General features: G+C 45.1%; 3 protein-coding genes across 6 annotated transcripts in view; 1 reads left to right on the top strand and 2 right to left on the bottom strand.

Moving 5' to 3' along the window:
• Positions 1–6,210, bottom strand: part of LOC146198332 (3'-5' RNA helicase YTHDC2-like) — a 67,972-nt gene extending 61,762 nt beyond the window's left edge. The window contains exons 1-5 of one of the 2 annotated variants that reach the window (XM_084593773.1): positions 5,964–6,210; positions 5,768–5,858; positions 4,385–4,578; positions 2,268–2,461; positions 1,641–1,807 (exon numbers count right to left, since the gene is read on the bottom strand). In XM_084593773.1, coding sequence (XP_084449899.1) covers positions 1,641–1,807; positions 2,268–2,461; positions 4,385–4,578; positions 5,768–5,858; positions 5,964–6,063 — 746 coding nt within the window. In that variant the 5' untranslated portion in view covers positions 6,064–6,210. The remainder of the gene's footprint in view (positions 1–1,640; positions 1,808–2,267; positions 2,462–4,384; positions 4,579–5,767; positions 5,859–5,963) is intronic. The other variant, XM_084593774.1, reaches the window with a different exon arrangement.
• Positions 6,211–6,360: 150 nt separating this feature from the next.
• Positions 6,361–10,305, top strand: LOC146198331 (m-AAA protease-interacting protein 1, mitochondrial-like). Of its 3 annotated transcripts, none has more exons than XM_084593779.1 (5): positions 6,361–6,908; positions 7,038–7,109; positions 7,341–7,464; positions 7,573–7,634; positions 10,112–10,305. In XM_084593779.1, the coding sequence occupies exons 1-5, from the start codon at positions 6,513–6,515 to the stop codon at positions 10,121–10,123; spliced, it is 666 nt and encodes a 221-aa protein (XP_084449905.1). In that variant the 5' UTR covers positions 6,361–6,512; the 3' UTR covers positions 10,124–10,305. The 3 variants fall into 3 exon arrangements, with proteins under 3 accessions (XP_084449905.1, XP_084449904.1, XP_084449906.1); XM_084593778.1 differs by having other exon boundaries at positions 6,367–6,908; positions 7,573–7,708; XM_084593780.1 differs by having other exon boundaries at positions 6,777–6,908; positions 7,012–7,109; positions 7,573–7,708.
• Positions 10,306–10,415: 110 nt separating this feature from the next.
• The window catches only part of Snx27 (sorting nexin 27), a 30,948-nt gene continuing 19,177 nt past the window's right edge, over positions 10,416–22,186 (bottom strand). The window contains exons 8-11 of the mRNA XM_084593777.1: positions 18,468–18,557; positions 17,937–18,086; positions 15,781–15,909; positions 10,416–12,430 (exon numbers count right to left, since the gene is read on the bottom strand). Of these exons, the coding sequence (XP_084449903.1) occupies positions 12,353–12,430; positions 15,781–15,909; positions 17,937–18,086; positions 18,468–18,557 (447 nt within the window). The 3' untranslated portion in view covers positions 10,416–12,352. The remainder of the gene's footprint in view (positions 12,431–15,780; positions 15,910–17,936; positions 18,087–18,467; positions 18,558–22,186) is intronic.

Below are 22,186 nucleotides of genomic sequence, written 5' to 3'. Positions count from 1 at the left end.
CCCCTTATAACGGCAGCGTGTAATTATAACGTGAATTATGCGTGCTGTTAAGGAGGGCCGCGAGGAGAGGACACACTGGCCACCCCTCACAACCTCCTAGTGTCCTGTAGCGACACCGCTCGGATTTCCCTCTTTCCTTCAAGCCTAGCTGTGACACCTCCTCTCCCCGGTTTGAGTCGAGGAGCGCATCTGTCACAACTCGCTCGGGGTTCTTCGGCGGTTGAGCGCGCACGTGCGCGGTTCATCATTTCTGCCGGGGAGACCTCCGCCGCCACCGAGAATCACCCGGTCCTCGTACGCACCTACAGCAACGGGCCGAGCGCGCGAAGGCACACCAGGTGAGCAGAATACTCATCTCAACTTGCGTGTGCTTCCTAATTTGGTGGGTTTTTATTTCACCCCCGTACGCGAGCGGGACGTTGGCTCGCTACGGCGTTTGTATTTGAGTGCTGTTGATTTGCAGTGTATAATTACTCAGACAAAGTAAAGCTTGTTCGAGTGCGCAACTTGTGTTTATCCCCTCTGGCCCGAACCCATCGCAATAGCGACTTTCTCACACCATGGGTTTGGGGTCATAGCTCCGTTTGTTAGGGCTGGCATGTCTGGGCTAGAAAGCGACTGCAGCGTCTAGCCCCTGAGGTGCATTCTTGTGAGAATAACCCCCATATTCTTGGCGCCCAACGTGGCACCAGAGGTGTGACAAATAGAGCTGGCCCGAACCTGCCGCAGTGACAACTTCTCGCACCGCGGTTTGGGGGGTCACAGCTCTGTTTATTAGGATTGGCACGTCGGGGCTAGAAAGCGACTGAGCGTCTAGACCCCATGGCACATTCTTGCAAGAATAACCCCTATAATGTACAGTAATGTTGTGGACAGCCATAACTCCCCGCCAGGCTTGTCCAGTGGAAGCCATTGCCCTTACCCTCATAGCTACACTGCAGCAGTGTTGACGGGCAAGCAACCGTATCTGCCACATATGCAGGGAGCCTCCCCTCTCGCGGTGGCGCGTGGTGGGTGTGGCAGTCAGGAGTTGAGGTGCAAAAGAGAGTACTGACCGGGTCATCCCCCTTGAACTGTGCTCACCTGCCCGCTTGCTGCTTGCCTGACTGCGCTGCCAAGGAAGACAGCGGCATTGGAGAGTTTTCCAATGCTGGAACTCTTTGGCTACTCCTCACTGTTAGTGTTGTTCTTTGCAGCCACCAGTGCACTCTAAGCTAACGAATCATCGTTTGGTTCCAAGAATAGAGCCCCGCAGCCCACAGAAACCCCACAATGTCTTATGCATCATAAATAAGAATAAAACATGCAACTGAAATTTGGTTTCTACACTCTTTTACTGCATTAAAATGGTCTAATTCCATGGCTCTCTCTCTGCATGATGCTTTCTCACCATTAATGTCTAGATGCTCTGTGAAATCTGCCAATTCAATAGTTGGCCAAATATCTCAGGCTCAGCTCCAGTTGCCCAACCAACTGCATTTCGGCTGCTGGATTTATTACATTAATTCATACACAAGCACCGTAAGAAGTTGCCAGTAATGTCTTGCATGGAATCTCTCATATCTATGCCCCATCGAGCTGATTTCCAGAGCCCACAGCCAACCCTTGATCCAGATAAAAGCTGCATGGTTTATAAGAACCTGTTTTCTAGACGGATCTGGTAGCCCACGGTGTGGCCCAATTTTTCATTCCGCTCTGTAGCAATACGCTCGGCTACAGCCACAGCAGCCAGACGTCGGGGTTCAGTACAGACAATACGGCATGGCTGGTTTAAACTGCAGTGCTGTTCCAGCAAGTACTGAGGCACCTGGAAGCAGAGTAATAGGCATTATAACATTGAAGAAAGAGCACACACCAGATATTGAAACCAGTTTAAACAAAAACTGCAATGCATAATGGCAAAGAAGAATGCAGGGCATTGGTCACATTTAACGGGTCTAGCACCCCCATCAAGAAGAAAGCATACAAGGCCTGCCTAAACCAGTACAGTGATGAATAAAACTACTATTTTTGACCAGTAAACAACACCAACAAGAAGAGAAATGTCACTGCACATGCATAATTTGTACCCTTTAATGAACAATGCAATACTGCACACAGTGTATATTGTGAAAATTGATTACTGCCTTAGGGCAACAAAGGAAAAGATAAATTTATGGACAGAGCAATAAATTTTTGTACAAGCTCACAAAATGGCTACAGCTGGGCAGAAGCCTAAAATCGGCAGCCCATTGAAAAGACAAGCATTTGCAAAGCAACCGGCTCACCTGGGTGGTTTTACCGCAGCCAGTCTCTCCAGTGACTATAGTCACCTGGTTCTGAGCAATGGTGGCTATAAGCTTCTGGCGACTCTGCCATATGGGAAGCTGTTGCCGCTGGACTTCTAATGGGCTTTCACAATATGGCGGAATTTGGGGGATGCCACAGTTGAGCCGTGCTGTCGTGCGGTTCACCTCTCGCACTGTGTACAGAGATGCCACAGTACAGTTGCACAGCCATCCAGATGAAATAAATTCCAGAGGGCAAGCAGATTTTGCCAAGTTGAAAAAAATGTCTTTCTAAGCTCTGTGAGGAAAGCATTATTCAAACAACCCAAGTTAAGGATGCCTAGACACAGTGAAAGTAGTGGGACCGTGCTTCAGTAGACTTCAAACTGCATGCTGCTTCCTGGCACTCCCTGTTCATGGGCCCCAACAACCCCTCTCCTTCCCTGTAGAAGCTGGCATCCACCGTAGAAGCTGTCCACCGTAGTTGCCTCTCTCTCTTCTCTTGGCTCCCTTTTACATCTCCTTTCAGTAAACCTTAAAAAAACCCAAGGTGGGTACCCAGAGCCTTCCAGTGAGGTTTACCTGTCAAAGGCTGAGTCGCTTTAGAACATTAAACTTCATAAACCAAAAATATGCAAGTCCTCCAGTGCTGTTGGGCACATTTTACTACTCGCCAGCACTTATCCCAACTTTGTGAAGTTCTCAGTCTGCCTAGCATTATTTCATATGCCTTCTTTCACAAAAATATGCGAGAGGGTACCTAAAAGAAACTGAACTAATTCTTTGGTGGGCAGCGCTTTCATAGTGCCGTGTTTTCCCGCTAGGAGCAGATAGAGCGAACATTCCAGAGTCAGTCAGCCGATTGGCGCCGCTGCAAGTCAGACATATTAGCTTTGGCAGAGTTTACAGTGACAACTGTTTTCTCTGAGTGTCATTTTTGCAATGGCTGATTTTCGTGAACAGTATGCGGCAGTGAAATTCTGCTTTCTGCTCGGAAAAAAATGAAACAAACTCTTGAAATGTTAAAAATGGCGTAGAAGGATGATGCTGTGGGGAGAACTTAAGTGTGTGAGTGGTTTTTCCGTTTCAAAAATGATGAACTGTCAATTGATGACCAACCTTGTCCTGGTTGTCCTTCCACGGCCCGAACACATGAAAATGTTGAAAATATTCGTGCAATCATCAACGCGAAGCTCGACGACGAACGAGTGAAGAAATTGTAGAGCTGTCGGGAGTGACTTGGAGTTCAGTGCAGCGAATTTCGACAGAGGATTTGGAAATAAAAAAGGTGGCTGTCAAGTTTGTGCCATGACAGCCTGCTGAACAAAAACAAGGTTGCGTGGAAGCATGCTGTGCTTTGAAAGAAGGGTCCTGAAATGATCCAAGCTTTTTCAAAAGTTATCACAGGCAACAAAACTTGATGCTATGCTTATGATCGTGAATGAAAGCAACAATCAAGCCAGTGGAAGACTTCAAGTTCGCCTCGCCACAAGAAAACACATCAGGTGAAATCAAACCTCAAAACAATGCTGATTTGTTTTTTGACGTGAGAGGAGTCGTCCATTAGAGTTTGTTCCGCAGGGTCAGACAGTTAACAGGTTTTCTACTTGGAAGTTTTGAAATGATTGTGCAACAGTGTGCGGCGGAAGCAGCCTGATTTGTGGCAGTCGGGTGACTAGTTTCTCCATCATGACAATGCCCCTGCTCACACAGCCTTGTCTGTGCGACAATATTTGACCAAAAATGGTATGACCCCTGTTCCTCAACCCCATACTCACCGGACCTTGGCCCGTGTGACTTGTTTTGTTTTCCAGAATGAAAAAAAAAAAACACGAAAGAAAAGCGTTTTGCTGATGTTGCGGAGGCAAAGGAAAAAACGACAGAGTCGGTACGGTGTCAAGCATCACAAAAGATGAATTTAAATAAAGTGGTATGAAAGATTAGACAAGTATATTAGTGCAAGTGGAGAGTACTTTAAAGGAGGTTGGAGGTTTGTGCTTAAAATGTGAATAAAAAGGTTCAAGAAAAAATAAGTTCGGTTTCTTTTGAGTACCCCCTCGTATGAGCTGCTGTTGCTATAAGCCATTAACAACTTGGATAATAAAAATTTCACTTGCCTTCTTGGCCAATCAGCCGTTCCCTCTCAGTGGGTGGAAGGAGCTCTTGGCGTTCATGAGAGTTGACAGGAAACTTCTGCAGAAGCATTAGGGCAAACTGGCACGATAGAGGTCCCAAGCTGAAGCCTGCATCAGCCTGAACTATAGTGGAGCCAGCTTTCTTATATGCAGTAAGAAAACGATTTGTTCCTTTCCTGCACAAAAATAAGACAAAAAGACAGCAAATGTTGTCACTCCAGGAACCAACAAAGCTAAAAGTAAACAGGCTCAGCTGAGTCGGAACATTTACCATGAACATGAGGTGGAAGAATGTGTAACCTTGCCTCACATAACCCACGCAACCTGACCAGGCAGCACTGACCTATGCAGTGTACTTGCAGGTTTTGCACTAACTAAGGCAGTTTAGCTTTTGTTGGCACAACCATGTGAACAACAATGGTCAAATCATGTAAACTAATGTGCAATTAAATACCTAGTAATGAAGTTTCATCAGAGCACGTCATGTGTTTTCTGGTCCACTCTACATTCGTTTCACCAGTGGCTTTGTTGCCTGGATATCAAATGTATTTTCACTTCTAGCATAGTTTGAAGCCGTTCACGGTGAGCTGTTGGCCCATTCACCAGGCATTCAGAAGCCTTTTACAGGTAATAACTTGCAGTAACCATGCACAATACTTTCTCCATATCTCGAGCCCATGACATTCTATTGTGCTAACATCAGGATATACAAGGTAAGCTGTCCAACATCAGCAAACGAGACGTGCATGCAGGACCACTAGGCCCGCAAAGATGATGTTAACTGAAGGCAGTGCGTTGAAACCATGTAAAGATTTACTTTATGGTGCAAGAGGTATTGCCCATTATATTGGAAGTAGCCTCATGATAGTGTCGTGCTTTCAAGACATTAAAGTTGTCTGTATCCCCTCTAACGGTTTTTTTTTTTTTTTTTAGCCCTTTGTCCATAGGTGATGCGGGCAGAGCAATCATTTTTTTTTTTTCTTGCTACCCATCACCTAATGAATATAAATTACCTCTACCTTTTTTGTTACCCTGCATAACAAATTCTTTGTCGCGAAACTTTTATCATATGGCTGCTACCTCTGCTAACATTACTGCTGACTAGAATATTTTTCGATGGAATTCTCGTCGTCTGCATTAAGTTACATAGGCTAAAGGACAAAGTTGCTGTTATGAAAGAGAGGTAAGAGCGCGAGTCAGAGAGATTGAAAGGCGCGAAGCCGATGTACCTTTCTCGATTATTTAAATGAACCCTTGTTACAAGCAAGTTTGAAAACAGCACTAACGAATTATGCGTAAATAACCACGCACAAAAACAAGAAAAAGCAGCGCTTAGAAACAGAAATATGAAACAATCCTAGTTACCCTCTGCTTTTTGACTTGAGTCCCAGTGACTGGCAGTATTTGTGTACAAAAGCCCGTTCTTCAGCCGTGAATGACGAGGGAAATTCGTATTCTGCAAAACAGCAGTAGTTAGTACATACAGTGATCAGGCACTTCAAAAACCAGCGTTCGCGTCGACGGTTGTCATGCGAAGCGCATAGGTCCTCCGACGACAAACCTTTCTGCTCCTCAGTCTCACGAAATTTTTGAAGTGCAGTTGTGACAGCTATCCGAAATGCTTCGCCGACAGCAACGTTCCGTCTGTTGCTTCGAGTCATTTTCGACGCTTTACCTTTAGATCTTTTCTAGCAGCTGATTGCACGTTGAACCATTATGCTACAGACCACTTGCTCCACGGGCCACCGCTGGCAGCGCTCTGGCCACTGGCGCAACTGGCTGCTCTGGCTGCTCTGGCCATCTCTTTCTCTATGCTCTGGCCACTCTAAAATAAAATAATCACAAGTCATAAAATTACAAAGAAGAACAAATGTAATAGAAAAATAAATACTGTAACCAATTGAAACAGTTCCCAAGGAAACTGAATGCAAGACCAAAAAACATATGTTCACAACTAGCGTCGTCCAGCGAACGAACGAAAAACTATCTTGAAAGGCTGCTGGCATTATCATGGTTGCGGTATAAAATTTCATATCAAGCAAAATTTGTTCACACTGCGGGGTTTATTATTTACGCTGTTAATCGGTCGAGATCGACATCAGCATATAATATGGCTGCCTTGAGGTCAGTTACGGCAAGCGCGCTGAGGTTGCGGCAGTTTCAGGGACAAAGTTTTCTCAGAATTTGTGCTAGTGCCACTGCTGCATGTATTCATGTAGCCGGCCTCTCCTACCAATGTGCACGGGTACCGCATCCACACTCACTTTCGGTGCTGCTGGGTACAGGCGGAGCTCGTCAGAGATGTCCAACACCACCGTTGTGTGTACGACCGATTCGCCGGTGTTCATCACGAAGCGACAACGACTTCGACCTTATGAGAAACTCGTATTTAGTGTGGCCGAGCCTAATACTGACCATCAAGAACTGGCTGCAAGCAGCGTTCATCATCAAACCCTACTTAGATGCGACGTTCAGCCAACGTGAATTTCTTGATGGGGCCAAGCAGGTGACGACCTCGTAGAGTTTTAGTTAGATTTATTTAATTGTACCGCTTGTTATGATTTGTGCGCACTGAAGGGAGCATTGTGTTGCTCTGTGTCCCGTCACAGGTGCCCAATATCGTTTGTGTTTTTAGGCACTGACCTATGTTTCGGTTCTGCTGGCCAATGGAGACTTCAAATCCATGGAAGGCTTGGTTACAAACGATGTGAGTGTGAAAAACTCGCACTTTTTCTAGTGTTACATGTATCTAAACATTCTTTTTTTTTTTTTTTTCCCTGCATACCTCTGTTGTCATACGTGCCTTCTAGTCTTGTGGGCACACACCATAGCTGCCTTTTGCTGCTCCTGATAACACACCCACAATGCTACAAGGGTTGCTGTCACGCGTTGTCAGGACAGGATTGCTTATTCGTTACTGAACAGCATTTATATGCAGGTGGTATCTGCTGCTCAGAGCAACTGCTGCTCCCTCAGCGTTGAACAACGCAAAAAGCTGACCGTCGACCTATCAGATATCTACTTTTGCTTCTTGTACCAGATCGGCATTATTATGGATGACAGTAAGTATTCTTATGAGAAAGTCTTCAAATGTCAGGAAATGGTTGTGAAAGGAAAGAATGATAAGTGTTTCTTCCCGTTTACAAATCAAAGTTCGTTCTGACTTGCAGACAGCAACCAGAGATTCGTGGAAGCCACTGTTGTCTACCACTATGTGCCCGGCCTGGAAGAGGTACGACGAAATGCAGCGGCGATGAATGAAACGGTGCAGCAGCTTCAAGACAAGGTTTATGTCGCAAATTATAGGTTCGTTTATTCACTTCCGGTTCCTTCAGTGCTTTAGAATAGCTAAGCACTGTTTCAGTTCTTGCTGCTTTTATCGCCTGCTCAGTACTGCTACCAATTTACAGCACTCAGTCATTGGGATGCTGAATGAGTAATCGGCTCATTAAAGAAATAAAAGTTCTGTTTGCAGGCTGGTAAGCCAGCAGGCTTTAGCGGAAAAGTATATTTTAGAGAAAAGTGAATTTGCTTTTAATTGAAGCTATCAAACGTGCAGTATTAATGTGCATGGCTTAAACAAGCATTGAGTAACCATCTCACAAACCATGTTAAATGTCCTGCCACTGTGGCTCAGTGGTTAGGGTGCCCGACTACTACTGACCCGGGCACTATGGTTCCATCCCTGCCGCAGTGGCTGCATTTTGATGGGTGTGAAATGCAAGGCACCTGTGTGCTAGTGCACAAAAACCTGAGGTGGTCAGAATTGTCCGTAGCTCTCCATTATGGCGTTTCTCGTAGCCAGAGTCTCCTTGGGGCATTAAAACCACATGGTGAAAGAACATCACACATCAAAATTGTGACATCTTTTTTTCATGAACATTCTTCAAGCTTCCTTCAGTTGATGTTACACAGTGTTGCGCATTTGATTCAGTACTTTCCGATAATTTTGAATTCAGATTTCAGATGCCGTTATGTTTCTGTTCAGTTTTGATGCTAGTAACCAAATTTGCAGCCCTGTCATGTCCCTTGAATGCTGCGAGTTCTAAGAACAGTTCTGAATGATCCACGGAATTAGTGCAAAAGCTGTAGTGTCTTGTTTGACCACTCCTTCTTTTAGCACGATGACATTAAAAAGGTCGCATTCTCCCAAAAATCTGGGCCCTATCACGTGTGGCACGGAGGTTAGGGCATTTGATTGCTGTATCTAAGGGTGCGGGATTGAATCTGGGTTGTGGCAGCCGCTTTTCGATGGAGGCAAAAAGCAAGGCGCCTATGTGCTGTGCGATGTTAGTGCACATTAAAGAACCCCAGGTGCTCAAAATTTTCAGAGCCCTCCACAATGGCATCTCTCTTGGCCCAAGTCATATTGGGACATTAAACCCCATAAACCAAACCAGAAAGTCTGGCATTGGCATAGTGACCAAAAAAATCACGGGCATGGCTTTGGCATATGACATGTCTGGGTGCTGTTTGCTTAGCGGGCTTTGTGATGTCTCCAATTAAGTCTTGCTACTCCAAGGCCACGCAGGCACATCAGTACAGTGTGGTTAAGCGAGGCTTGATATATATGCTGGGTGGTCTTTCACATAATCTGGTAGAGTATGTGCAAAATAAAGGCACACAGTGTGAGATTAGGATTAAGAATATAACAGAGTGCATATGCACGAATAATCTGCAAGGGGAACCATAGACAGTAGCCATGAACGCTGTTGCATCATACCCTTAAAGGCAGAGCTTATGTTTCCTCCAATTTTTGCCTCATGTTTACATTACCGTTTACTGCAGTTGCAAAGCATGGTAAATTACAGGTTCATGCGCATCCAGTGGCAGGGAGCAGCATTTACTGTGCAGAGACAGCATATCGAAGACATTGAAATTGCAACCACTGCAGGAACAATTTGATGACATTGACTTAGTGCTTGCAATGTTGACAGAACCTCACCCTTCCTAGTGCTGCAAGAGAAAAGACCTTTTCTGCTCCCTTCTTCGTGTAGGTTAAAGGCACCATGGTTGCAGTGTAGCAAGGTGTCTGATACAATACTTGGCATTACTTCAGTCATTGTTACTGCAATGCCAATGCTGAACACAAACAGGCCAGCACAAATGTGTCCCTTGAGCCTGTAGTTCATACGGAAGGTGCTTTTGGTGGTGGGGTACTGTTCTCGACCTTTAAAGTAGTGCATAGAGGAACATTTTTATTTTTGCCAATTGCATACCGTGCATCTGGATGAAGTGTTTCAAGCACATAAAAAAAAAAATTCACTCATGTTCTCTTTAGAGCATAAAAGGCTGCCTGAAATGTTTATTTGGCTGAAAATGGTACAGATTTTTGCACCATTGCACATAGGCAACAAGCTGACATTATAAACTAAACAAATTGGACTGGATTTGCTGGTACTTTACTGGCTTTCACAATATCAAAGTGTGAAGAGCACATATAAAGGATGTCTCTCCTTCGGTATGCAATTTCCTGCAGATGCTTTCTTCATAACCAGCGCCTGTTTGAGAATGCAGTACGGTTGCTGCTGCGAAAATGTACAGGAGTGTGTGGCACAGGGTGAAGTGTATTTAATGTAAATTACATGCACAAGAGGCATGTTGCGGACTATTGTAAGATGCTAAAGTGCTTGTGAAAACTTGGTCTTTTTTTTTTTTTTTGTCCACACTGCAGCTGGCCATTTTACCTTTCCATCTCTTTCTATGCAGGTTCATTCGTGACTACACCAAAGGCATGGAGAGTGACTGGACTATCAACCAGCTAAACCATTTCAAATTGTCGTCAGTAGCTTGAGTATATGTTCAGCTAGTGCCACATACTTTTCGGGTTGACTGCTGTAAACTTAAAATTATATTATCGTGATATACATCACTGGCATTAAAATTGTGTGCTTGCCATTAAAGTACCTTGTTTTTCATGTATTTTATGAAAAGCCTGTCTCTGGGAAAACACTTGCACATATTAGAACTGCATAACAAGCCAGTCCAAGAAAAAAACCAAAAGACAACTGAATTCTCACTAAACATTTATTTTATAAGAAATTCCTAAACGAAAACAACACGACCATCCCACCTGTCTTGGACAGCTTGTAACTGCTGCAGACTCGTACTCTGTAAACAAAGCGCTGGATTTGGCCATGGTGCACAGGCTTGGCGTTATGATTACCAAACAAAATTCAGACATTTCCTTTGCGTTTAAAGACTGCTAACATTACAATACATGCTGCCTTGTTTCACTCATTCAATTCACAGCTAGCATACCAGACCTGCGACCACTTTTTCATTCTGCTTCAAGAAATTAAAGGTTGCAAGCCGCCAAAGAAATAGTCCTGTGACACCGCAAACAGTTTCTTACTAACAAAGGTATTTCACCAAGGTTACAGCCAAGCACAAATCAGATAAAGTAACCCAGAATTCGGCTTTAAAGAATCTGTTTGCTTTTTGTTGGTCTCACTTTCACCACAGCTTACACCCAAGGCACAGCTATCGAGATGCTTCAACACATGGCTCGACAAGTATGCTGCTTCAGAGAGATTATTTTTCGTAAACCTGAGCTGCAAACCATTCAGCTTGATTGGGATTCAGAACACATGTCCCAAGCTATTGCTCGGGCTTTAAGCAGCTGCCACATTTTAAGCAAAAGTGGGCCTGAGTATGTGTCTATATGGCAGCAGACGACGATGGCAGGTGGTGTAGAGTGGTAGGTACTGCACTGGTTGCCAACAGCACAATAAAATGGGGCACAGAAAAATATGGCAGTAGTAAAGGAACTGACCATCACAAAGAAAACATGAAAAATATTCTCAACGTCAAATGGAATCCAAAGACAAAACCTATATAAACAGTGTTAGTACGCCAGAGGGTTTGCTAGTGCAAGGCTGGGAAAAACTGCACAGCATGTACTAGTGACGGCATATTATGGCTCGGTCCACTGGCATTAGTATATGCTACTCAAGAGGCATAGAAGAGCATGCCTTTACACTTTGCATACGGGGATATGCCTCTCAACAGTCAAATTCAACAACCGGCCAGCTTACCAGCCTTCAATTAAAGATACAAAAACCATGCACATTAGTAACCAAAAAGCACCAAATCAGACTACAAAGGAATTTCATGTCGACATTATTTAAACATAAAAAGCATTAATCCTTATATCAAAATTCATTAGACCAGGGTCCTGTAACACCTTGCTATCAACATGACAAACGTGACACTTTCATATCTAGTTAAAAAAAAGGTTGACTAGAAAAATTAAAAGGTGCAATTATTAACAAACAGTGCTCCTTATGACACAAAACACTCAGAGTTCCAAATGCCAGAACTATGATTGTTATGAATGTAGCATAATTGGCGCCTGTGTTTCACTTGGGCCAAATCCAGCAGCTTATAACTCATAGCAATAACAAACAAGTATGCACATAAATTCATCCCCTCTCTCCCAGCCAAGCTGTGTGGGTTGAAACAAGCGTAGAGGATGACTGATTGCCTTACACATCTGAAGATTGGTCTCTTTAAAAATGCGAACAAAAGTTGTTCTAAGCCAGTGAGTGTAGATAAATAAACATGACAAAATTGATTTGAATGCAAGAAGGCAAAGGACTATGTCATCCTTGCCGACAGCCAGCACCAAAGGCTTTCTCCCTAGACACTGGCAAAAAACCCAGCCGGCCCCACGTCAAGCACAGCTGTGGCACACTACTCTGATGCTGCGTGCTCTCTGCACATCTATGGCATCTGGTGTGTGTGCTGGACACTTGTGTAAACCAAATGTCTACCTACTATGTACAAAGCCCTCTATGTACAGAACTGTATGCACAAGCAACTATGCAGTGCGACTGGATCTCCCAGCGCTACCAGGAGGCACCAGAGGTGCTTCATGTCCCACACAGCTGTGTGTGTTCCCGGAGCTCTCCTTCCTTGATTTACTCCTAATGTGCGCAGAGGCTGTCGTTACCCAGAAGATGCGTTCTCTGTTCTCCAAGTCCGCTCTTCCTGTATCCGCTCAAAGCAGTCAAACATGAACAGGAACTGCAAACAGAAGAAAGTCGCCAAGCATGAGGCAGTGCATAGCCTTCAGGTGCTCCCTTGCTGCCCCTGGCCCATGTACTGGACAGAGAATTGAGGGAAAAAAGACAAGCTAGGGCATCGACACATGATTGAAACAAAGGCGTATCAAATCCATCTACTATTGCAGGCTGAAAAGGTAAATGCGAATATGTAACCTCAATTAATTTGCTATTCAGATGCTACTACAGTCATGCGAATTTGACAGTCGCGTGTTCGCTAGTTCATGTTACAGGAGTACTATTGTCTTCAAAATGTAACTGTGCAACACCTTCCTCAATGTACTCGCCAAAAGCTGTCGAATGGCCCCCTCTACAGGTGCTCTGTGAAATGTAATACAGTCAAACCCGGTTATATCGAATTTTGGTTATATCGAATTTTGGTTATATCGAACTCACGAAATATCCCCTTGAAAATCCCATGTAAAAGTATAGGAAAGCCGCGTCATATATCGAACCCAATTTCACCAGTCGTTCGATATATCGAACTCCGCACCACGCACTGGAAAGTGTGCCTTCCCCAAAGACGATCGCATCACCCTTGGCCGTTTGCTGCGTGACGTTTTCAAGCCACGCGCGGAAGGAATGAGAGGGGACAGTTCGGCGACGGCTGGTCTGGGCAGCGCCGCGCCCATTCCCCAAAGGCGCGCGCATCTGCTGTTGTCGTTTCCCGCGCGCCAACACATGACGTTTGCAAGCCATGTGTGTGGGTGTGCCTATTCTTTTGCCGAGCTATCTCCTTCAGCACGCGCAACGCATGCGCCAAGCCAGCTCAGCCCGTCTTTCTCCAGCCTGTGTTGCGAACCCTCTGCGTGCGGCGGCGGACGTGGCTATGGCGCCTGCGGATGTTAAGGAGCGGCAGTTCTCCCCGTTTCTGTTTGAGTCATCTTTTCTTATCGTTGTGCTGTACGCGCGGCGTAGCGTAAGATATGGCGGCTGCGGACGTTAAGAAGCGGCAGGTTTATTTTATTTTACTTTTTTTTGCGGGGATGTTTATTATTATTATTTTTTTATCGTTTATCCTTGCATGCATGAATCAGCGAAAGCACGCGGTCAGCTGCTGCGATCATGACGCTCGCCCCAAGCGCGGCGTGATAAATCGAACCAGGCTTGTGCAATCAAGCCATCACGGGCACTCTGCCAAGTTCGCTCCCCGCCACCGCAGGAGCTATCAAAAGATAAACGCGCCCTGACGTTATCGCTGCGCAGCATCTTGGCACGCTGCCAATGAGTTGTGTATGAGAGGACCGAAACGGACTGATGCGCGCCATCAACATGCAAGCGAAAATGCTCGCGATTTCTGCCGCCGCGGCGACGCAGAAACCTTGTTTGAGCTGCCGTGGTGGCTCGAGCGGCGAGAGGGACGCAGTTCCAACAAATTTAAAAATTGTCGCTCTGTCGCTGCCACTCGTTGCTGAGATCGCTCAGTCGCTTGCATGTGAACGAGCTGGCCTTAACGCATTTTTTTTTTTTTTAATTCTCGGGTGCAAAAGCGGAGGGTGGGTTCATTATGCGAGTGGGTTGATTACGCGACAAATACGGTATCGTTTTTTCGCATCGTAAGTGCCGTCACAAGCCGATTTCTGTATATCGAATTATCGATATATCGAACTCTTTCGCGATCCCCTTCGAGTTCGATATATCCGGGTTCGACTGTATATATCTCTGAAGTTCAGCTTGCATGTGTTTCTATGAGCCGCACTCCGATCTGATACCTCCAGTGGCAGACGACTCAAGAGCATATTTGTGGAGTTTTAAATAATGCCCCTATCTCGAACTGACGTTTTGTTCTTTTTTAACCTGATCTAGGATGTTTGTGGTTTTCTCTTCATAAAGCGAAGACATCATAAGTGCACTTTGGATTAGAAAATTGCATTGAGAACTTTTGTTTGCATGTAAATTTTATGGGTGCTAAGCCAACTTTAGAATTAGACAGTGTGGATCATACACCTTCCTCTAACATTCTTGTATAAAAAGCATGAGTGAAGGTTTAGTGTACTCAAATTATCTTGCCCGACACAAAGTGTTTAGTATTGTTGCAAGTAATATATTTACGCAATGAAGAAATAGCCATATCAGAAATAGAGGATCGATCCAATGAGAAAATACCTGAGAACTACCGGTATAGCTCCCACACAATGAAAGAGTAGAGCTACATGTACAGAGCAGTCAGAACAATTTGGCGGCTCAAGAACATGAGAAGCAAGCTAAAGAAATGTTATCGAAAAAATAAATACAAACAAAAAATTCATCTGGGCACACCTATTTGTTAATAAGGCAAGATACTGACATTGCAGCTCTTTGCATCAGCACATACAGAATTTGGCACCAGTATCTGAAAAATTATGCAGGCAGATTTTGGTACACCTAAAATTGTGAAGCTCCTAACACATTCAGTTTCATGCTGTTCAGGTCAGTTTTGCAAGAACCACAGCATGCCACTGAGAACCTGATGCATTACTATTAACAAATCATTGCCCAATGGGCATCCACCATCAGTAAAGTGCATGGTGAAATACAGTGCATGCAGCATGGCAAAATTTGACTTTTTTTTTTTTGCATAATCTGAAGCATTCAATTTGCATGTGAGAACAGCAAAGCTTATTCACTGCAATTTGTTTCCTTACTTTTATTTTTAAATCATAAATAAGCACTTACTACAATGACTATTTCATCATTACGCGGAAATTGGTTTGGTTTGGTTTATGGAGTTTAATGTCCCAAAGTGACTCGGGCTATGAGAGACACCGCAATGGAGGGCTCCGGAAATTTCGACCACCTGTGGTTCTTTAACGTGCAATGACAACGCACAGCACATGGGTGCCTTGCTTTTCACCTCTGTCGGAAAGAGGTCATGGCGACCGGGATTCGATCGCGCATCCTTGGACACATTCCGAGAAAATCCTATGCATACGAAAACAAACACTCGTGTGGGCTCCACTAAAACAGGAAGTGAAGAGGGGAAAGGAAGATGGAAAAGAGGATATAGAAGACTCTGCACACTATAAAGCAATGTGCTTCTCTGACTGTCAGTTCAGAGTATTCGTGCGAGCAGCCACATTTGCTTAAGGCATGAAGTGAAAGACTAGATGCTACTAATTGCATTCAGAAATCTACACAGGTCAATGTAGTCCAGTGACTAAAGATGACAAGCACCAACTGCGTTATATGGTTAACTGCCTGTGTGTGTGTGCCCTAATTTCTGCTGTGGTAACTTGAAAAAAAAAAAGGAAAAGGAAATATGCATGCACAAAGCCTATGTGCAAAATATATGAAAACAGTGCTCCAGTTGCAGTAAAGCAAAACAGAACTCACATAAGGCGTAAAGATTTTCACCCAACGTGGCTTCTTGTCAGGTCGGGTGTACTGGAATGCAAAAGCCATGCCTTCTTCGTCAACCTCCCATTCTGCCACAGTATCCCATGGGAACTCGATCACTTGTGCCTGCATGAAAACAATACTGGTTACCACATGGTTTCTAAATACGACTGACAAGGCTTCATAGGGATTGAATGCACCAGTCACAAGCGCCACCTCTAAGAAAAAAGGGCATCAGGGGAAGGATTATAGCATGTAAAAAATGAGTATATTTTTGAATGGGCACCGCTAATTGTTGCTTTTAAGCATGAAATGCTTTAGCTCCCATTCTCGGCGAGTGCCACTGAGCCAGGGAGCAACCTTGATGCCAAAGCAGAAAGGAAACATGAGCCGAACTTAAGCTTAACAAAACTTTCAGTCTTGCCCGGAATGCATGCGTAAATGTGTTGCTGCAGACATGCGGCGCACGGAGCATACATCGCACGCTGCTCGAGCTTGTCGCCGCACAGAGCCCGGCGAGACTTCCATTAGCCCCACCCTTATATAATGCAGCCATGGTTGCACCCATGTGGTACCTGCTGTAAAAAGAGTTGGGGAGGAGGAAAGCAGATGGCCTAGACCAGTCTGGAAATTGTGTTTTGCTATTACAGATGACACGGTTGTATTCAGCAGCTACAAGGCCTTGAAACGAGGTTCATCCTCTAGAATTAGTGACCATCCCATTTTACAGCTGGTTACAGGCCATGTCAATGAATGGCGCCACTGTTGCATTAGAAAGTGGCAGAAACTTCCAGTATTCATCTGGAAGGTCAGCACAGGCTCATCAGCTGAGTCAAAGTGACAGCGGCAGTTACCGGCATTCTGAAATATGTGGGGATTCACACGAATCCCCTGCCCCACTATAACATCCGTATGTAATTATAACGTTATTTATGCGCACTGTTGAGGTTGGTGGAGGAGAGGGCACACTAGCCGCCCCCCACTGCCTCCCAGTCTCCCGCAGCGACGCTGCTGCGAGTATTCCTACTTCCTTCCGGCGTAACCCGGAGACCTTTTCTCCTCGGTCCAAGGCGAGGAGCGCGCGCTGTCTTTTGAAGGTTGAGCATGCACGCGCACGTTTCTATTTTCCGTTGGGGATACCGCCACCTTCACCCTCTTCGTCTGGTGTCGTAAGCACATACCGCTGCAGGTCGTGAGCGCGAAGCTATGCCAGGTGAGCAGAACACCCCCATACACAAGCGGGACGTTCGCTTGTTACGGCAGTTGTATTTGAGTGCTCTCTTGCCATGTTCTCAACACAATAAACACTGTGAGTATGCAACTTGGTGTTTGTCCCCTCTGACCCGAATCCACTGCAGTGGCGACTTCTCGCACTGCGGGTTGGGGGTCACAGCTCTGTCTGTTAGGGCTTGCACGCCGGGGCTAGAAGGAGACTGTAGTCGACTGTAGAGATTTGACTAACGTTGCTCAGAATTTATTCATTCAGTTGCAGAAAGGGAAGACAGAGTTCATTTATTATTCTTATGAGCTGCATGCTCGCTTTAACTCACAGATTTATTTTAAGCGTAATACCACAATTGGTTCACTCGGGATGCGTTGCTCATATTGAGCATATTAATAAGTGTTTGTAGAGAAAAAGTACTATACATAAGACACTATCAGTAAGTGAAAAACACAAAAAAATATTAACTGACAGCAAGGAAATGGCTGGAAGACTGCAATATTTTTCATGCAAAGAAAACTGCCATTCGAGAGTTTCTGATGCATCAAAAATTTTCACATGTAATTTAACACATTAGATTGATTGTCTTCATACTTCTGAATGACAAAAATACAACCGGAAAAACAGATTAACTTACTTTAGATTTTGTGCGGCAGGCAAGCTATACCAAGGCATCCAGGATGACTGCCTTAGCTGACCACCACATAAGAATTTGGACACACGGGCCCCAACACCAGGCATTGTTGGTATTTATAGATGGAGGTATGCAATACTACATCTAATTCACTTATGACGAAGGGCACATAGGGTTTCAGTGGAACACACAAATTATCAATATTTGACAGGGCCACATGTGTGATGTGCCACATTATAGACTAAACTTTAGACCACAACCCTGAATGCCTCCCCAAATGCAAAAATTGAGTCCCACCTCCAACGTTCCATCATCTCTGCATGCCTGCAACTTGAGCCCATCAATTCCGAGAGTGGAGACCACATGGCCATCCTTGCGAGCATCACAGGAGCAGTGTGGGAAAGAGAGCTCGCCATAGCCCTCCAGTGTCCTGGCAAGCCGTAAATACTATAGTGGCAGCAAAGAAATAAAAGCACGCAGATGGGTATGGCTGTCAATTGCAATATGCAAAACAGTGCACACAAATTAGATATTAACAAGGAAGATGTCACTGCTACACTTCAAGAGAGAGAGAAAATTTTCATATTTTGGTTGGAGTGAGCTTAGTTTTCGCCTTTATGGCTAAAGACTTGCAACTCAGCCCAAATGTTGAACTACCTTTCACGTGCATGCACACACAGCACAGATGCGTGTGCATGCATTTACGTGAGAGTAAAGCTGAAAGACAATACACTATAGCACAATGGCTGTCCGCCACCACGTCCAATTTATATGTGCCTCTGAAAGTTTAACTGTCCACAAAGCTTGTGCCAGCATTATGAGACTTACTTCCATTTTTCGCGAACAATCCTGCAGTGCTTTGAGTTCATAAAGCTTGTTGCCTGGCTTTATCTGTCCCTTGTTCACGTCATCGATGGCCTGCAACACAATTTAACAAAATTTAATCATGTTATGCCAATGTCAAAGAACACCCAAGGACAAAAATCCCATCAAAAACCTCCACATGAAGCTTGCATACCGACAAAAAAAAAAAAAAAATGCCAGTTCACGTAAAATCTTCCAGAGTGCCCTGGGCATAGTGTCTACATATACGGACGGCGGACACCCCTCTTAGAACATTTTTTTTCTGATTTATGGTCCGATTTGGATTAAACTTACATCATTTATGTATTTTGAGATGCTGATTTCAAGTACATAATTTTTCTTTTTTGTAGAGTGCATAGTTTTCAAAATTTGCCTAATTAATGTTCTTCATTAGGAGGTGAGCTAATTACTAAACACACTAGGGCATGATGAAAATCAGTCTGCCTAAATGATCTAGAAATATCACATAGTGCAACTAACCAAGAATTGAGGTGCTAGAGAGTACATCAAACTTTTCTGTGAAAAAGCTCAAGTTGACACCAATTATAAATAATTGGTTTTGTAACTGTTGCCTCATCATAATGCACACGAGTCTTACTGCACTCTTCAAGAAAGTATAGAAAAAATGATAGCAATAGCACAAACAGTTCAAGAGATATTGTTCCTCTAAAATTGCAGCATTCTCAAAAATAATGTTTTGAGGAAACAAGGAAAGACATGTCAAAACATGTAGACATAAATTTATGGCAACGTCTGACATATCAATACTGTAGCATAACGTCACACAGAAGGTACTCTGGTATCGAGGAACACCGACAACCAGTTAGGTCAGCACGAGACGGAGCAGTCCCACTTCGTTGTCGTTTCCTAATCGCCCGTTCAATTCTTCGTCGTCTTCTTTGAATGGCATGTGTCAATATGATCAGAAATGGTTGGAAAGTAAATTAAAGCAAAAATTAATGTTCTATACCAAAACGAGCCAAACTAAAGTACACCATAAAAAAAAAAAAAAAAAAAAAAACACTCAAAGTAAAGGTCAATGTTGGTGTCTAGGCAATCAGGAAATTTTCCCGTATGGTTATTACATTTACCTTGGTGTCAAAAGATACATGAGGTTAGCTTTCTAGCAAAAGAAAATAACCGTAGCAAGAGCAGAGCAGAAATATTGATCTGGTGACTGCGTTCAAAATTCAATTGTAAGAAATCGCCGAAAAGCGTTTTGGCATATTTTTCAATTACCAAGGCTAACAGCAACTCGATAAAATGAGTTATGACTGGTTTTTGGTGTGAATGCACCGTTTCCCATCGATATAATTGCCCCTGCAACTCAGAAGCAAATTTATTTGGGCAAAGCTTGCGATTCCCTGTGCGGCTGTTTCGCGATCGCCGCCGTGCCACTTACTCTTCCGAGTGCTCGATCTGTCGCGCCCATGAAAACTGCTTAGGTGTCACTTTTTTTATCTGCATAGTTATGATTATGATGCTTGCATGCAACAGGAATCGCCTCTAGGAAACAGTTCCCTCTCCCATCTGTCCTGCTGCCCTTATCAGCCCATCGCGGAGAGTCAGCCCTTCGTCGCTGATTGCTGATAACAGGATGCCGCGTTGCCGCATCACTGGCGCGCCTCTATCTCTACCTTCATTCGGGTTTTAGGTCAGTGGGACGCTCGAACCTAAATCCTACATTTTCCCCGTTTTACGCCGTGGTCGTGAAGACGGAACATCGCTAAACCGGCTAGGCGACCTTTTTAAAATGGCGCCAAGCCGCAAGCAGTCGATGCCGGCACGCCGGCAGCCAACTAAGAGTGTCGACCTCCTCCGAGCACTATACGCTGAGGTCAAGGTGCGGTCAAGGCGCGAGTGGAGTTGGCAGATCAGGTGACAAACTTCATGCATATTCCGAAGTGGCTGCGTCAGGGATGCCCGCTGTCACCGCTGCTTTTTATGATCTATGTCGCAGGGGTCACAGCACAGCCAGAGGCCTCAGGGCTCGGTTTACGTCTCGAGCACTTCGAAGAAGGGAGAATGGCTGTGCGACATATACCCGCCCTACTGTATGCGGATGACTTCGCTGTGCTCGCAGGGTCACCCGCAGAGCTACAGAAGCTCCTGGACATTTGCGCATCCGGAATGGCGGAGCGTCGTCCGAGCTTCAGTGTCACAAAATATGTGGCAATGGCCTGGGATTCACCGGAGCGTCGTCTGAGCTTCAGTGTCACAAAATATGTGGTAATGGCCTGGGATTCACGAAAGACAGGTCGCTAGAGTGGAATCCGCAAAATACCTCAGAGTCACTTTGTCCGCGGGAGTGGACTACCTGAGCCAACACGAGCGAGAGCTAAGGGGGAAAACTGTTCGCTACAGGGGCATGCAACATTCTGGTCGTTCAATCGGTACGAAGTGACGAGCGCCTTGGACGATGGTGGCAGTACATTACATATGCCAATGTGGTACTGTGCCTTTCGACGGGCACCCGGGAGTTCCTTGAGCGTCAACTGAGGGCGGTTGGCCGGTTGGTGTTGGGGGTACTACGGCACACCGCAGTGGGAGGGAGTGCATGGATAAGTTGGATGGTTGTCGTTCGTGGCGAAAGAAGCGGTGGCCAAAAAAACCTTTGAGGACAGGCTAATGCATCTTCCAGCCAGTCGCCTGGCTCATCAGACGTGGACACACCTGGTCTATAGAGGGATATCTACAAGGTGGACTAGGCACACAGCGAAGCTGCAGCGACGGTACAAGTTGCCAGCGATGTGCCTTGCGAATGCGAAGGGGACCCAGAGACCAGCCATGAGTAGAGCGAAGAAAATAAAAGTGGAAGTGAAAGCAGCTGAATGGATAGCTGCGGTCGGTGTGAAGTCATCTCTGGCCTTCTACAGTTTGTAAAGTTGGAGATCCGCCCGGAGCCGTGGTATGAGAACTCCGGGAAGCGGCCTGCTGGCTGAAGCTCGCTGCGGTGCCCTGAGAACGCGACAGTGGAGACAGCGTTGCCAGATTGGAAAGTGGCCGCGACACCAGAACCTCGGCGAAATTTCTTCAGATTTTCCTAGAATCCAAAATTGCTATAAAATGCTTAAATATCACCAAGAATCAGCTGTCATCACTCATTTTATTAAAAAAAAATTTAGAAGGCACTTTGGACCGCTGAAGTGCGATGAGGCGGAAGCCATTATAGCGCGGTGGATCGTAGCCCTCCACTCCTGCCTTCCCTTATGGCGTGGTACATGTGTACACGGAGAATTGTAACAGATACTGCGCTTTTTCTACCCTGTAAATCAATCTGACACTGCTCTGTGGCAATCAGTTTGAGCTGCCTCGTTTTTTGTTTTTTTTTTCAGCTTTACAGCTACCCAGCACCCTTGTCTGCGCTCATGAAATACTTTCTTTGGTTGCTTGCTGGGCGTGCCTCTTCGTCTAGGCTCCATATTCGATCTCCAGCTTGTCGAGCAATTTGGTCAGTCACGCTCCCAGTGGTGCGAAAACAGCATTAGAAGGTTCCATGCTTCGTGTTAGTCGATCGAAGCTTCAATTTGGTTCACCAGCCAATCCGCCATTGCCATGGCCTGATATTAGCCTTTTCTTTTTAGCGGTCTGTTGTACTCTCAATATCAGGTCGTTTTTGTTTAGAGATCATGAAAAACAAGCATTCTAACTTGAGGATACTCTCTTTGTTCAGATTGTTGCCC

The sequence above is a fragment of the Amblyomma maculatum genome, chromosome 2 (genome assembly GCF_055883805.1).
Source record: "Amblyomma maculatum isolate TAMU_Amacu chromosome 2, ASM5588380v1, whole genome shotgun sequence".
Classification (NCBI taxonomy): domain Eukaryota; kingdom Metazoa; phylum Arthropoda; class Arachnida; order Ixodida; family Ixodidae; genus Amblyomma; species Amblyomma maculatum.
The sequence above is the reverse complement of the archived record's forward strand: the minus strand, read 5'-3'. Positions and strand labels throughout refer to the sequence as shown.

Excerpts from the sequence above, each read along its gene's own strand:
- LOC146198331 (XM_084593778.1), top strand. The coding sequence starts at position 6,513 with ATGGCTGCCTTGAGGTCAGTTACGGCAAGCGCGCTGAGGTTGCGGCAG. Across the intron at positions 7,110-7,340 it reads AAGGCTTGGTTACAAACGAT|GTGGTATCTGCTGCTCAGAG; the intron begins GTGAGTGTGAAA and ends ATTTATATGCAG. Across the intron at positions 7,709-10,111 it reads GTTTATGTCGCAAATTATAG|GTTCATTCGTGACTACACCA; the intron begins GTTCGTTTATTC and ends CTTTCTATGCAG.